Source organism: Melanerpes formicivorus, unplaced genomic scaffold, assembly GCF_026170545.1.
Source record: "Melanerpes formicivorus ecotype bairdi unplaced genomic scaffold, bMelFor1.0.p_v2 SCAF_8, whole genome shotgun sequence".
Classification (NCBI taxonomy): Eukaryota; Metazoa; Chordata; class Aves; order Piciformes; family Picidae; genus Melanerpes; species Melanerpes formicivorus.
Window position 1 is genome coordinate 27,822,565 of NW_027142360.1, and position 15,605 is coordinate 27,838,169.

Here is a 15,605-nt window from a genome sequence, read left to right on the forward strand (position 1 = left end):
CACCAGGACCAGGTCTTCTCTTCCAGCACTGAAAGTCTCACTGCTCTTTTGTTCAGTCAAAAATACTCCTCCCTCTTTCGGGCCAGGAAGCAAAGAGGACTCCTATCAAAGGAAACAGCTGCCAGGAGGGATGCTGAGGAGAGGCCTCGGGACGTGGGCAGGCTGGGGTCAGGACCGCGACGCAACAGAGTTGGTGTCCTCAAGGGGAGGCAGAGGACCTCCTGACTTCACCTCACTCTGGGTAGCTAGTGCTGTCTTCCTGCTTCTCCTTTGAAGGAGAAGTAAGATTAAAAGAGGGGAAATCCTTGCAGGCTGGCACTGACAGAAGGCAGCAGAGGGTTAGACTAAGTCCCACGTCAAGCGTGGCGTGCACTGCTGCCAGGGAGCTGTCTCTGCACCCCCAAACAGCTCTCTCCCAGGCACTCTGATGGTGTCTCCTCAGCACCAGAGGAGTCAGTTGTGTCACCCAGATGCTCCAGGGGAGGCTGAGCCCTGGGTGATTCCTGCCATTGGAAGGGGAGAGTGAAGAACTGGTGCAGCCATCTGCTGCCCGTGTGGCAGGTCAGCATGCAGGGCCTGAGTGCAGGAGGTCTGAGTGCAGGAGGTCTGAGTGCAGGAGGTCTGAGTGAGTGCAGGAGGTCTGAGTGAGCGCAGGAGGTCTGAGTGAGTGCAGGAGGTCTGAGTGAGTGCAGGAGGTCTGAGTGAGTGCAGGAGGTCTGAGTGAGTGCAGGAGGTCTGAGTGCAGGAGGCCTGAGTGAGTGCAGGAGGTCTGAGTGAGCGCAGGAGGTCTGAGTGAGTGCAGGAGGTCTGAGTGAGTGCAGGAGGTCTGAGTGAGTGCAGGAGGTCTGAGTGAGTGCAGGAGGCCTGAGTGAGTGCAGGAGGTCTGAGTGAGTGCAGGAGGTCTGAGTGAGTGCAGAAGGCCTGAGTGAGTGCAGGAGGTCTGAGTGAGTGCAGGAGGTCTGAGTGAGTGCAGGAGGTCTGAGTGAGTGCAGGAGGTCTGAGTGCAGGAGGCCTGAGTGAGTGCAGGAGGCCTGAGTGAGTGCAGGAGGTCTGAGTGAGTGCAGGAGGCCTGAGTGAGTGCAGGAGGTCTGAGTGAGTGCAGGAGGTCTGAGTGAGTGCAGGAGGTCTGAGTGAGTGCAGGAGGTCTGAGTGCAGGAGGCCTGAGTGAGTGCAGGAGGTCTGAGTGAGTGCAGGAGGTCTGAGTGAGTGCAGGAGGCCTGAGTGAGTGCAGGAGGTCTGAGTGAGTGCAGGAGGTCTGAGTGCAGGAGGCCTGAGTGAGTGCAGGAGGCCTGAGTGAGTGCAGGAGGTCTGAGTGAGTGCAGGAGGTCTGAGTGCAGGAGGCCTGAGTGAGTGCAGGAGGCCTGAGTGAGTGCAGGAGGTCTGAGTGAGTGCAGGAGGCCTGAGTGAGTGCAGGAGGTCTGAGTGAGTGCAGGAGGTCTGAGTGAGTGCAGGAGGTCTGAGTGAGTGCAGGAGGTCTGAGTGCAGGAGGCCTGAGTGAGTGCAGGAGGTCTGAGTGAGTGCAGGAGGTCTGAGTGAGTGCAGGAGGCCTGAGTGAGTGCAGGAGGTCTGAGTGAGTGCAGGAGGCCTGAGTGCAGGAGGCCTGAGTGAGTGCAGGAGGTCTGAGTGAGTGCAGGAGGCCTGAGTGAGTGCAGGAGGCCTGAGTGAGTGCAGGAGGCCTGAGTGCAGGAGGCCTGAGTGAGTGCAGGAGGTCTGAGTGAGTGCAGGAGGTCTGAGTGAGTGCAGGAGGCCTGAGTGAGTGCAGGAGGTCTCAGTGAGTGCAGGAGGTCTGAGTGAGTGCAGGAGGTCTGAGTGAGTGCAGGAGGTCTGAGTGAGTGCAGGAAGTCTGAGTGAGTGCAGGAGGTCTCAGTGAGTGCAGGAGGTCTGAGTGAGTGCAGGAGGAGTGAGTGCAGGAGGTCTGAGTGAGTGCAGGAGGTCTGAGTGAGTGCAGGAGGCCTGAGTGAGTGCAGGAGGTCTGAGTGAGTGCAGGAGGCCTGAGTGAGTGCAGGAGGTCTGAGTGCAGGAGGTCTGAGTGAGTGCAGGAGGCCTGAGTGAGTGCAGGAGGTCTCAGTGAGTGCAGGAGGTCTGAGTGAGTGCAGGAGGTCTGAGTGAGTGCAGGAGGTCTGAGTGAGTGCAGGAGGAGTGAGTGAGTGCAGGAGGTCTGAGTGAGTGCAGGAGGTCTGAGTGAGTGCAGGAGGAGTGAGTGAGTGCAGGAGGTCTGAGTGAGTGCAGGAGGTCTGAGTGAGTGCAGGAGGAGTGAGTGAGTGCAGGAGGTCTGAGTGCAGGAGGCCTGAGTGAGTGCAGGAGGTCTGAGTGAGTGCAGGAGGTCTGAGTGAGTGCAGGAGGTCTGAGTGAGTGCAGGAGGCCTGAGTGAGTGCAGGAGGTCTGAGTGAGTGCAGGAGGTCTGAGTGAGTGCAGGAGGCCTGAGTGAGTGCAGGAGGCCTGAGTGAGTGCAGGAGGTCTGAGTGAGCGCAGGAGGCCTGAGTGAGTGCAGGAGGTCTGAGTGCAGGAGGTCTGAGTGAGTGCAGGAGGCCTGAGTGAGTGCAGGAGGTCTCAGTGAGTGCAGGAGGTCTGAGTGAGTGCAGGAGGTCTGAGTGAGTGCAGGAGGTCTGAGTGAGTGCAGGAGGAGTGAGTGAGTGCAGGAGGTCTGAGTGAGTGCAGGAGGTCTGAGTGAGTGCAGGAGGAGTGAGTGAGTGCAGGAGGTCTGAGTGAGTGCAGGAGGTCTGAGTGAGTGCAGGAGGAGTGAGTGAGTGCAGGAGGTCTGAGTGCAGGAGGCCTGAGTGAGTGCAGGAGGTCTGAGTGAGTGCAGGAGGTCTGAGTGAGTGCAGGAGGTCTGAGTGAGTGCAGGAGGCCTGAGTGAGTGCAGGAGGTCTGAGTGAGTGCAGGAGGTCTGAGTGAGTGCAGGAGGTCTGAGTGAGTGCAGGAGGCCTGAGTGAGTGCAGGAGGTCTGAGTGAGTGCAGGAGGTCTGAGTGAGCGCAGGAGGTCTGAGTGCAGGAGGTCTGAGTGAGTGCAGGAGGTCTGAGTGAGTGCAGGAGGTCTGAGTGAGTGCAGGAGGTCTGAGTGAGTGCAGGAGGCCTGAGTGAGTGCAGGAGGTCTGAGTGAGTGCAGGAGGTCTGAGTGCAGGAGGCCTGAGTGAGTGCAGGAGGTCTGAGTGAGTGCAGGAGGCCTGAGTGAGTGCAGGAGGCCTGAGTGAGTGCAGGAGGCCTGAGTGAGTGCAGGAGGTCTGAGTGAGTGCAGGAGGCCTGAGTGAGTGCAGGAGGTCTGAGTGAGTGCAGGAGGTCTGAGTGAGTGCAGGAGGCCTGAGTGAGTGCAGGAGGTCTGAGTGAGTGCAGGAGGTCTGAGTGCAGGAGGCCTGAGTGAGTGCAGGAGGTCTGAGTGAGTGCAGGAGGTCTGAGTGAGTGCAGGAGGCCTGAGTGAGTGCAGGAGGTCTGAGTGCAGGAGGCCTGAGTGAGTGCAGGAGGTCTGAGTGAGTGCAGGAGGAGTGAGTGAGTGCAGGAGGAGTGAGTGAGTGCAGGAGGTCTGAGTGAGTGCAGGAGGTCTGAGTGAGTGCAGGAGGTCTGAGTGCAGGAGGCCTGAGTGCAGGAGGTCTGAGTGAGTGCAGGAGGTCTGAGTGAGTGCAGGAGGAGTGAGTGAGTGCAGGAGGTCTGAGTGCAGGAGGCCTGAGTGCAGGAGGCCTGAGTGAGTGCAGGAGGTCTGAGTGAGTGCAGGAGGAGTGAGTGAGTGCAGGAGGTCTGAGTGAGTGCAGGAGGCCTGAGTGAGTGCAGGAGGTCTGAGTGCAGGAGGTCTGAGTGAGTGCAGGAGGTCTGAGTGCAGGAGGTCTGAGTGAGTGCAGGAGGAGTGAGTGAGTGCAGGAGGTCTGAGTGAGTGCAGGAGGAGTGAGTGAGTGCAGGAGGCCTGAGTGCAGGAGGCCTGAGTGAGTGCAGGAGGTCTGAGTGTCTGCACACAGGGCCTGACTGGGACACAGCTTTGCTGGGTGGCCAAGGCCCCTGCAATGAGTCCCTCCAGCCCAGTCTGCAGACCCCAAGAGGTTCCTCACAAGGAACCCCTCAGACCTTGCAGACTTCACCTGCCCCTCTCCTTGGGCTTCACCAAGGCTGACTTCAGCTGCTCAGTGCCAGGGGCTGGGGGATCTCTTGCCTTCCCCTCTCAGCTGCTCTCAGGCTAATGCACAGATACTAAGTTCTAGGCAACCCCCCCCCAGCAAGCAGAATGGTGACAAGGAGTGGATGCAGACACAGTGACTGAAAGCCTTTGGTTTGGAGATCTACCACCAGGGTACAGCCCACAAGAGAGGGCAGGAGTGAGGCAGGGCTGGAGGAGACAGAGGTCACCCAATACCTGTTTGTCATCTGGGGGGTCAGGCTCCCCTTTGCTGGAGTCAGAATTTGTGTCATCATCTTCATCAGAACTGTTCATGAGGTCTTCTTCATCTGACTGAAGGTCTCCCATCACCACCCCAGGATGATCATGGTGCTCTTCTAGGGACCTACAATTAAACTGGAGTCAGTGAACAGAGCCACAGAATGGCCTGGGCTGGAGGGGACCTCCAGAGCTCATCCAGCCCAAGCCCCTGCACTCAGCAGGGACATCCTGCACCAGAGCAGCCTGCTCAGAGCCCTCTCCAGCCTCACCTGGAACAGCTCCAGGGATGGAGCCTCAACCACCTCCCTGGGCAACCTGTTCCAGCAGCCTCCTGGGGCAGAACTTGTCCCTCACATCCAATCTCAGTCTGCTCTGCTCTCATCTCAAACCATTGCCCCTGGTGCTGTCCCTGCAGCCCTTTGGGAGCAGTCCCTCTGCAGCCTTCCTGCAGCCCCTGCAGGGACTGGCAGGCTGCTGTTAGGTCTCCCTGCAGCCTTCTCTTCTCCAGGCTGAACACCCCCAGTCCCCATAGCAGAGGTTCATCCAGCCCTCTGATCATCTTCATGGCCTCCTCTGGACCCTCTCCAGCAGGTCCCTGTCCTTCCTGTGGTGATGGCTGCAGAGCTGGATGCAACACAGCACACTCTGTGTAAGTAGCCTTCTGGTTCAGCCCACAGCAAATGGTTCAGCTGGCATCAGAAGCAGTGAAAGCAGCAGTGGGCAGTCTGGAGATGACAGTGAGAGCTCCTACAGAGAGCTCCCAGCTCTGCCATGCTTTGCCTGTGCTGCTCTTGCTCCCTGACAGCACCCAAAAGCCACAGTGCCTCCTGTCCACCAGGGTCTGCCTGCCAGCAGAGCTGACTGCTGTGTGCCAGGAGGGTGAGCAAAGAGCAGAGCTGCTCTGCTTGCCTCTGCCCCAGCACAGGGGCTTGCTCCAGCCTGGGGCTCTCTACCCTTCCAGGTGCATGGATACTCAGAGGGATGCTCTTCAGTGCATGCAGCAAACAGCTGCATCAGGGCTGGCAGTTTCATAACCATCCCACCCAGGAACTCTGCTCAAAAGCAAGCAAGCAGAGTCTGTTGTGACTGAAACCTCCCAGCCCCCAGGGACAGACACCTCTCACAGCTGCCAGAGCTATCAGCTCTGACCCTGCTGTGCTGCTGTGCAGTGCTCACAGAGGTCTCCTCCCATTAGCCTCAGCTGTGTGTGCAGCACAGGGGCTGCCCAAGGCAGGCATGCAGGCTCCTTCCTCTGGCTGGGCTCGACAGCTGCAGGAGCCTCACGAAGTGCACTGCCAGGAGCAGGTTAAAATGGGGGCAGGGAAAGGTAAAGAAGGAAACAGAGACTAAAGAGGGCCTGAAGCTTTGCTGGAGCCACCCAGGAACACAGCAAACCCCTGGGCTCTCACTTCTTGATCCTTACAATATGGATAAGTCAATAATCCATTAATGCATGGACAATTAGCTCATCATTATTATCCCTTATTAAGCAGGTAATTGCAATCACACTGAAGCTGTGGCTAGAGAGCCACAATCTGTGCTCAAGGCCTGCAGAAAGGTGCTGGGATGCCACAGGCTCACAGGAGGTGAGCCACAGCCATCATCCACCCTGCCAGCAGCAAGCCAACCCAGGAGCCCTTGTGCTCAGGCTGCTGCAGCCTGCAGAGCTCTCCCTCTGCTGCTCAACACCCAGCATCTGCCAGGGCCACACGCTGCTCCACAGGGAGGTGCTGGACACCCAGCCCTGGAGGCGCTCCAGCAGAGTGTGCCCATGCTGGTGGGGGGTTGCTGGCTGGACTGGATGATCCCAGAGAGCCTTTCCAAGCTCAGCAGTGCTGTGATTCTGTACAGCTGCCCTCTGCCTTCCTGCACAAGCAGTGGCCATGATCCTCTCTAACCCTGAGCAGGGCTGGATGGAGGGCAGCTCTTCAGGCTGGGCACTGCCAGCTGTGCCAGCTGCCAGGAGAACCTCCCAGCCTGGCTGCCCTGGGTCAGAGCTGCCAGCGGCCTGAAGAGCAGAGCAGGCAGCTCCAGCTGTGTGGGGATGCTCTGGCAGCATCCTCAACAGCAAGATGTTGACTGCTCAGTGCTCAAAGACTTCAAGAAGCCAAAGCCAACCAAAACAACCCAGAAACGCTGATCCAGGATAGAAAATGCTGAGAGCAGTTGGCCTGCAGCCAGCCCGGGGTCAGCCCTGCAGACGTCGAAGGGACTAAAATAGCTCGGTTCTGTCCGGGCAGGCAGGAAGGGCTCAGGAAACACCCAGGCAGCTACTGTGTCCCACAGCCCACCGCGGGGAGGCAGGGAGGGGAGTGCAGGCTGATCCCCCGCTGCAAACCCTGAGCCAAGGCTGCGGCACCACGGGGGGGCAGCGAGACACCAGCCTGGGGCAGAGGGGAAGTGACCAACAGCGCAGGGAGAGAGCGGCCACGGAGCCGGAGAGCACCGGAGCCGGCCCCACGGAGCTGGCCCCACGGAGCCGGAGAGCACCGGAGCTGCCCCACGGAGCCGAAGAGCACCGGAGCTGGCCCCATGGAGCCGGAGAGCACCGGAGCTGCCCCACGGAGCCGAAGAGCACCGCAGCTGGACCCACGGAGCTGGCCCCACGGAGCTGGAGAGCACCGGAGCTGCCCCACGGAGTCGGAGAGCACCGGAGCCGGCCCCACGGAGCTGGCCCCACGGAGCCGGAGAGCACCGGAGCCGGCCCCACGGAGCTGGCCCCACGGAGCCGGAGAGCACCGGAGCTGCCCCACGGAGCCGGCCCCACGGAGCCGGAGAGCACCAGAGCTGCCCCACGGAGCCGGAGAGCACCGGAGCCGGCCCCACGGAGCCGGAGAGCACCAGAGCTGCCCCACGGAGCCGGAGAGCACCGGAGCTGGCCCCACGGAGCTGGAGAGCACCGGAGCTGGACCCACGGAGCCGGAGAGCACCGGAGCTGCCCCACGGAGCCGGAGAGCACCGGAGCTGGACCCACGGAGCCGGAGAGCACCGGAGCCGGCCCCACGGAGCCGGAGAGCACCGGAGCTGCCCCACGGAGCTGGAGAGCACCGGAGCTGGACCCACGGAGCTGGCCCCACGGAGCCGGAGAGCACCGGAGCTGCCCCACGGAGCTGGAGAGCACCGGAGCTGGACCCACGGAGCCGGAGAGCACCGGAGCTGCCCCACGGAGCTGGAGAGCACCGGAGCTGGACCCACGGAGCTGCCCCACGGAGCTGGAGAGCACCGGAGCTGCCCCACGGAGCCGGAGAGCACCGGAGCTGGACCCACGGAGCCGGAGAGCACCGGAGCTGCCCCACGGAGCCGGAGAGCACCGGAGCTGCCCCACGGAGCCGGAGAGCACCAGAGCTGCCCCACGGAGCTGGAGAGCACCGGAGCTGGCCCCACGGAGCCGGAGAGCACCAGAGCTGGCCCCACGGAGCCGGAGAGCACCGGAGCTGCCCCACGGAGCTGGAGAGCACCGGAGCTGCCCCACGGAGCCGGAGAGCACCAGAGCTGCCCCACGGAGCTGGAGAGCACCGGAGCTGGCCCCACGGAGCCGGAGAGCACCAGAGCTGGCCCCACGGAGCCGGAGAGCACCGGAGCTGCCCCACGGAGCTGGAGAGCACCGGAGCTGCCCCACGGAGCCGGAGAGCACCGGAGCTGCCCCACGGAGCTGGAGAGCACCGGAGCTGCCCCACGGAGCCGGAGAGCACCAGAGCTGCCCCACGGAGCTGGAGAGCACCGGAGCTGGCCCCACGGAGCCGGAGAGCACCGCAGCTGGCCCCACGGAGCTGGCCCCACGGATCCGGAGAGCACCGGAGCTGCCCCACGGAGCTGGAGAGCACCGGAGCTGCCCCACGGAGCCGGAGAGCACCGGAGCTGGCCCCACGGAGCCGGAGAGCACCGCAGCTGGCCCCACGGAGCTGGCCCCACGGATCCGGAGAGCACCGGAGCTGCCCCACGGAGCTGGAGAGCACCGGAGCTGCCCCACGGAGCCGGAGAGCACCGGAGCTGGCCCCACGGAGCCGGAGAGCACCGGAGATGCCCCACGGAGCTGGCCCCACGGAGCTGGAGAGCACCGGAGCTGGCCCCACGGAGCCAGAGAGCACCGGAGCTGGCCCCACGGAGCCGGCCCCACGGAGCCGGAGAGCACCGGAGCTGGACCCACGGAGCCGGAGAGCACCGGAGATGCCCCACGGAGCTGGAGAGCACCGGAGCTGGCCCCACGGAGCCGGCCCCACGGAGCCGGAGAGCACCGGAGCTGGACCCACGGAGCCGGAGAGCACCGGAGATGCCCCACGGAGCTGGAGAGCACTGGAGCTGCCCCACGGAGCCGGAGAGCACCGGAGCTGCCCCACGGAGCCGGAGAGCACCGGAGCTGGACCCACGGAGCCGGAGAGCACCGGAGATGCCCCACGGAGCTGGAGAGCACCGGAGCTGGACCCACGGAGCCGGAGAGCACCGGAGATGCCCCACGGAGCTGGAGAGCACTGGAGCTGCCCCACGGAGCCGGAGAGCACCGGAGCTGCCCCACGGAGCCGGAGAGCACCGGAGCTGCCCCACGGAGCCCGAGAGCACCGGAGCTGCCCCACGGAGCCGGAGAGCACCGGAGCTGCCCCACGGAGCTGGACCCACGGAGCCGGAGAGCACCGGAGCTGGACCCACGGAGCCGGAGAGCACCGGAGCTGCCCCACGGAGCCGGAGAGCACCGGAGCTGCCCCACGGAGCTGGACCCACGGAGCCGGAGAGCACCGGAGCTGGACCCACGGAGCCGGAGAGCACCGGAGCTGCCCCACGGAGCCGGAGAGCACTGGAGCTGCCCCACGGAGCCCGAGAGCACCGGAGCTGGCCCCACGGAGCTGGCCCCACGGAGCCAGAGAGCACCGGAGCTGGCCCCACGGAGCTGGCCCCACGGAGCCAGAGAGCACCGGAGCCGGCCCCACGGAGCTGGCCCCACGGAGCCAGAGAGCACCGGAGCTGGCCCCACGGAGCCAGAGAGCACCGGAGCTGGCCCCACGGAGCTGGCCCCACGGAGCCAGAGAGCACCGGAGCTGGCCCCACGGAGCCGGAGAGCACCGCAGCTGGCCCCAGGAAGCCTCCAGCAGCTCTGCTCAGGAGCAGCACCAGCAGCACACCAAAAGCCTTCTGCAGTCACTGATTTGCCTCAGCACTTCCAGGGAGCTGCTGGAGAGGCTCCAGAGGAGGCCACAAAGGTGAGCAGAGGGCTGCAGGACCTCTGCTCTGGGCACAGGCTGGCAGAGCTGGGGCTGTGCAGCCTGGAGAGGAGAAGGCTCCAGGCAGACCTCAGAGCAGCCTGCCAGTGCCTGAAGGGCTCCAGGAGAGCTGGGGAGGGACTGTGGACAAGGGCTGGGAGTGGCAGGCCCAGGGACAGTGGCTTGGAGCTGGAGGAGTGCAGCTTTAGCAGGCATCTGCTGCAGGGCACCTGCCCCCCTTGCACCTCCACCTGTGCAAACAGAGAGCTCCTGCTCACTCTCTGTACTGTTGCCTCTGCAGCCACCTGTGACATGTCAGTGTCTGTGCAGCTCTCTGCAAGCTCCCTCTGGACAAAGTGAATCCCCTGCAGCCTCCCTGCGAGTCTGGGGGTGGTAGCAAGCCTTCAACCAAGCAGCATCTTTCCTACCACCTTCTCAGTTCCCCTTTGCCCAAGGCCAGGCAGGCAGCAGTGGTTATATTTAAGCAGCTCTTCTGAGAGGCACTGTGGGGCTGCTGTGAACTGCCTCTCCCCTCTCCCCTCTCCAGCAGGATGCTTGTCCTACCCACAGCAGCAGCGAGAGCAACTTCTGCATTATCAGTCATGTGAGACAGCAGCCCTGCCAGCTCGCCCTGCCAGCTCACCCTGCCGGCCCTATCTCGGCAGCAAGTGCTCTAAAGATAGACCTGGGGCTTTTTCCTTTGACACAAGGCAAAGGGATCCTTCCTCTGCCTCAGGAGGAGCAGCTCATGGCATAAGCCAGGGACTCTGCTGTGCTTTTGTGATGCAACAGCAAAGCATCAATGAGACAAAGCTTGGCAGGCCTGCTGAGGCAGGCAGCAAGGTGAACTGAAAGCTGCCATGGAAGAGATTCATGAATGGGTTGGGCTGGAAGGGACCCCAAAGCTCAGCCAGCTCCAGCCCCCTGCCATGGGCAGGGACCCCTCCCACCAGCCCAGGCTGTGAACACCTCCAGGGAGGGACATCCACAGCCTCCCTGGGCAGCCTGTGCCAGGCTCTCCCCACCCTCACTGTGCAGAATCTCTTCCTCCTCTCCACTCTCAGTCTCCCCTCTCCCAGCTCAAAGCCATTGTCTCTCCTCCTGGCACTCCCAGCCCTTGTCACAAGTCCCTCCCCAGCTCTCCTGGAGCCCTTCAGGTCCTGGCAGGCTGCTCTGAGGTCTCCCTGGAGCCTTCTCTTCCCCATGCTGAACAGCCCCAGCTCCCAGCCTGCCCCCACAGGCAGGCAGCACGCTGTTAGAGCCAGAAGAAACAACTGCTAATCAGCATAAACCTCTCTTCTTGTCCTCCAAAGCTGGCCAAGGCCAGTCCAGACAGGCTCAGCTCTGCTGCTGAGGAAGCTTCCAGTACACCTGAGGCTCCCTGTGCAGGCACTGTCAGCTCAGGCACGGCACAGGACACCGTGGCCTGAAGTGACACTGAACATTCCACACTCACTCCCCAGTAACTCAGAGGCAGAGAGCATCTCAGCTGGGCTGGGCTGGGTGGCAGAGCCTCTGTGCCCTGGGCTGCCCCAGCAGCAGGCAGTGTGCAGCATCCTGGATTGAGTCATGAGTCCTTATCTCAGCATCAGCCCAGCTCCTCAGGTGCAAGTTCCCACAGCTCCCCAGTCTTTGTCAGGAGAGATTCACCCCTGCTGCTGCCCTGCACCCCAGGGCCCCCGGAGCCCCACCACTTGCAGGTGGTTTTTCTCCCTCCAGTAAGTGATCAGCACCCCACAGGGATGGCAACTGCACAGAGCCTTGCACACAGCTCTGCTAAATCCTTCTCTCAGCCTTTTGCTCTCTTTAAAGGGCTGTGCTTTCCACTCTGCCCGTTGGAGCAGTCTCCCAGCACCTCATCCCCCCCTGCCCCCTCCTGCAGGCTTTCACTGTGGAGGTTCCCTGGTGGTGCTTCCAAAGGAAGCCTTCAGTACAAAGTGACACAAGCTGGGGCTGCCTCTCAGCTGCCACACACACAGAGCAGAGAGCCAGCAGGCAGGAGGCCCTGCCAGGACACTGCACCCCAGAGCCTTTGTCTGCTGCTACACCTCACAGCCCTGCCACAGCAACCCTCCTGCCGCTGCCTGCTCCTGGCTCTCCTCCAGAGGCAAAGCTCCTGCTGCTGCCTCTCCTCCTGCAGGTCTCAAGGGCAGCTTCCACAACTGGGGCACCCTCAGCTGGGGCTGTTTCAGACCTAGCAGCCCCCGGTGGAGAGCTGAGCTGCTGCTGTTCCACAGCCCCTCACACTGCAACAGCTCACTGCCTCACTCCCTCCATGGATCCTGGCTGCAGGCTCCTGGGGAACCTCAAGGGTAAAGAAGGGAGGGGAAACCAAACCAAACCAAACCAAAAGGTTCTTCTCTACCCACACCCAGAACCTCTCTTCCAAGGCAGAAAGAAGGGATGTGAGTACAGGTAAGCCCCCAAACCTCTTTGGAAGCTGTGATCTGGCTGCTCCAAAGAGCTGCAGATGCTGTAGGGAAGCCAAGGGGAAAATGAAATTGTTGCTTGGAGCTGCTCAGTGAACCTCCTTTTGCTTCAGGGTAATAGCTCCTGGTTAAGGCTGTCTTTATCTAGTGCTCACTGACTGAACACAGGGCAGCAGGTCTGAATGCAGCCACAGCTGGGAATGGAACAGAGTTAACCAGGGTGGAAAAGCCCTTTGAGATCATCGAGTCCACCTCATCACCCAGCACCATCTGATCAGCAGAGGCAGAAGGGCCACAGTGACCACTAACCAAGGGCACCAGTGAGCTCCTGCAAGGGTGTCAAAGCAAGCACAGCACAGGCTTAGTGCTCAGCAAGCTGAACAAGGGCACCAAGGAAGGAGCTTTGCATGCTGAGGCAGTGCCTCAGCCCCACAGCCACCCCGAGGAAGCCAACCCCAGCACTACTGCAAAGCAGACTGCAAAGCATGAAGATGGACTTCACCTCACTCCAGATGCCCCTGGGCCCTAGCACATTGCCTTCACCTCATCACTGCAACTCCAGACACTGCACAGTGGTGACAGTCCACCATCACAGGCAGAGAATCCCATCCCCCACCCTCCTCCTCACGCCCCCTGCTTCCCCTCTCTCCTCCAGGCACACCGCAGCCTCCAGCAGCACCCGGGAAGGAAAAGCAGCCTGGAGCAGGGGTCTGTCTTACCTGAGTCACTGCTGCACCATCCCTGGGCTCCCCTCTGCTCCAGTGACAGACACACAGCTGGAAGCAGCTGGAGCTGAGCTCTCTCTGTCCTCCAGAGGGGCGGTGGTCAGCGTGGGCACCCCTGCGCCTGGCAGCGCTGCCCTGGCTGCCAGCACTGAGCTTGGCTGCCTGACCCCAGCCAAGCTGCTGGGCTCCAGCCTCTGCCAAAAAAGGCCTTCTCACTGCCAGGGCCAGACAGCAAGGTGTCCTCTCACACAGGAGAGCATCAGACTCCTGCCAACTGCCTGTCTGCAGGCACAGCTCCATCGTTTCAGGGAGTTCTGTGTGTTCCTAGGGCTAACAACCACCACCCAGGGCAACAGCCCAGGAGTGGTTGCTGCTCTGATGCCAAGGCCATGCCAGGCACTTCATCACCATCTCACTTCAGTGATGGTTCTCCAGACTGCCTGGAGCTGTGGGGATGCATCAATGGACTTTGTGTGCTCCCCCTCCAGAGGGGAGGTGGCCAAGGAACAGAACAGACCTCTGGGGCGGCCACAGACAGAGGGCCACAAAGAGCAGCACAAACAAGAGGCAAAGAGGAGCAGTGAATCCCTGGCTGTCTGCATCACCTGTAACTGTCGTGCTGTGCTCTCTCTGGGCTGCTCAGGGCACTGCAAGGGCACCCTGAGGAACTGAAATGCCCTCCTGAATCACAGCCAGAGCACAGGAACAAGCTGCACCCAGCTGAGCCCCAGGGGAAGGCTTTGGGGCAGGGCAGGGCACTCCTGCAAGAGGCTCTTTGGAGACTGCAAGAATTGAACCAGCATCATGGCATGACAATGCAGAGGGACCCCCAAAGGGCAGCTAGTCCTACCCCTGCAGTCAGCAGGGACACCTCCAGCTAGGGCAGGCTGCTCAGAGCCCCATCAGGCCTGACCTCCAATGCCCCCAGGGATGGGCCCTCCCTGAACAACCCACTCCAGTGTCTCAGCATCCTCATAAAGAGCTTCTCAATGGCCAACCCCAATCTGCCCTTCTCTAGCTTGAAACCACTGCCCCTCTTCCTGTGGGAAAGAGTCCCCCTCCAGCTTTCTGGGAGCTTCAGCTACTTGAGAGCCACTAAAAGACCTCTCCAAAACCTCCTCTTCTCCAGGCCAAAACCCCCAACTCCTGCAAGCCTGGCCCCACAGCTCTCCCTGGAGCCTTCTCTTCCCCAGGCTGCACAAGCCCAGCTCCCTCAGCCTGTCCCCACAGCACAGCAGAGGCTCTCCAGTCCTCTGATCAGCTTTGTGGCCTCCTCTTGGAGCTGCTCCTGCAGCTCTGTGTCCTTCTTGCACTGGGAGGCCCAGAGGCAGACACAGTGCTGCAGGTGAGCAGAATCAGCTCTCACCATCTGCTGGCTGCTTCACTCAATCCCAGCTGCACTGTGTGCAGCAGCAGCAGCACCTCAGGCTGTCACAGCAAGTCAGGAGCTCTGTGGTGGTCACTCACTGGCAAAGGAGCAGCTCAGGACCACTGGCTTGAAGTGCAGCTCAGATGAGAGCCACTGGTGCCTCACAAGCCAGCTGCTGCCTCCTGGGCACACAGCTGCTGCCCCCTGGCCACACAGCTGCTGCCTCCTGGGCACACAGCTGCTGTCCCCTGGCCACACAGCTGCTGCCTCCTGGGCACACAGCTGCTGCCCCCTGGCCATAGAGCTGCTGCCCCCTGGCCACACAGCTGCTGCCCCCTGGGCACACAGCTGCTGCCTCCTGGGCACACAGCTGCTGCCCCCTGGGCACACAGCTGCTGCCCTCTGGGCACACAGCTGCTGCCCCCTGGGCACACAGCTGCTGCCTCCTGGGCACACAGCTGCTGCCCCCTGGGTACACAGCTGCTGCCTCCTGGCCACACAGCTGCTGCCCCCTGGCCACACAGCTGCTGCCCCCTGGGCACAGAGCTGCTGCCCCCTGGCTACACAGCTGCTGCCCCCTGGGTACAGAGCTGCTGCCCCCTGGGCACAGAGCTGCTGCAGGGGGAATGCTCCCAGCTGGCTCCTACCAAGAGAAACACCACAAACTGCCCTCTTTGTGGCAGCCTTCAGCTCTGCTGCTCCCTGCTCGGCCCTGGGGTTTCTGGGCAAGGAAGACTCCACAAGCACTGCTGGGAGCTGCCAGCAGCTTTAGCCTGGTGGGTCGTGCCCCCTGCAAGCAGCAGCACCTGACTCGCTGCAGCCCAGCTGGCCCAGTGCTTGCAGCCAGCAGCAGGTAGCCCAGCTCCTCTCAGCCTCAGGCCTAGACTGATTTGCTCAACAAGCAGCAATCAAGACCTGGCTTCCCTCTGCAAAGCAGAGCCCAAAGCCGAGGCAGGCCTTTGCCAGCTGTGCTGCAGGCTCCCAGCGCTGCACGCGTCCTCTGCCCCGGGCAATCCGCCCTGGCAGCCCCCCTGGGACCAGCACCACGGTGCACAGAGCCTGGTGCCTGGCTCTGGAAGGCAGGGTTTAAGGGGAGGTGCAGGCAGCCCTCAGATGCCCTCCACCTCCAGCTGCAAACCCCAGCAGCAGCGGTGCCCCAGGGCTGCCCGCGGGGCCCTTCGGTGAGGCTGTGTTGGCAATTCCTCAGCTCCCTGGGCAGCTCAGCAGCAACACACACATGCCTGGGATGTTTCACACTCAGCACAGCGAGCCCAGGCTCAGAAAACAGAGCCAGGCCTCTGTGTTAAAGCTCCTCCAGAAACGTGGTGCCCCCAGCAGGGGCTGGAGCTGGGGGGCAGGCTGAGAGCCGGCGCCCAGCACAGCTAAGCTGCTCCCATCGTGAGGAAGAGGACACACAGGCTGCCAGAGCTGGGGGGAGAGAAACAACACATGGGATGAAGGAGGGGGGAGAAGCCAGCTAAAGCACTGGAGATTGATTCCTGAGGGGGAGTGAGGCTGGGCTCCTGCTCA

At 62.2% G+C, this 15,605-nt stretch overlaps 1 protein-coding gene across 1 annotated transcript in view; it reads right to left on the reverse strand.

The window, feature by feature from the left end:
* FGD6 (FYVE, RhoGEF and PH domain containing 6) overlaps nucleotides 1-15,605 on the reverse strand; it is a 71,313-nt gene that overhangs the window by 33,084 nt on the left and 22,624 nt on the right. Inside the window, exon 3 of the mRNA XM_068142853.1 lies at nucleotides 4,337-4,484. Within this exon, the coding sequence (XP_067998954.1) occupies nucleotides 4,337-4,484 (148 nt within the window). The remainder of the gene's footprint in view (nucleotides 1-4,336; nucleotides 4,485-15,605) is intronic.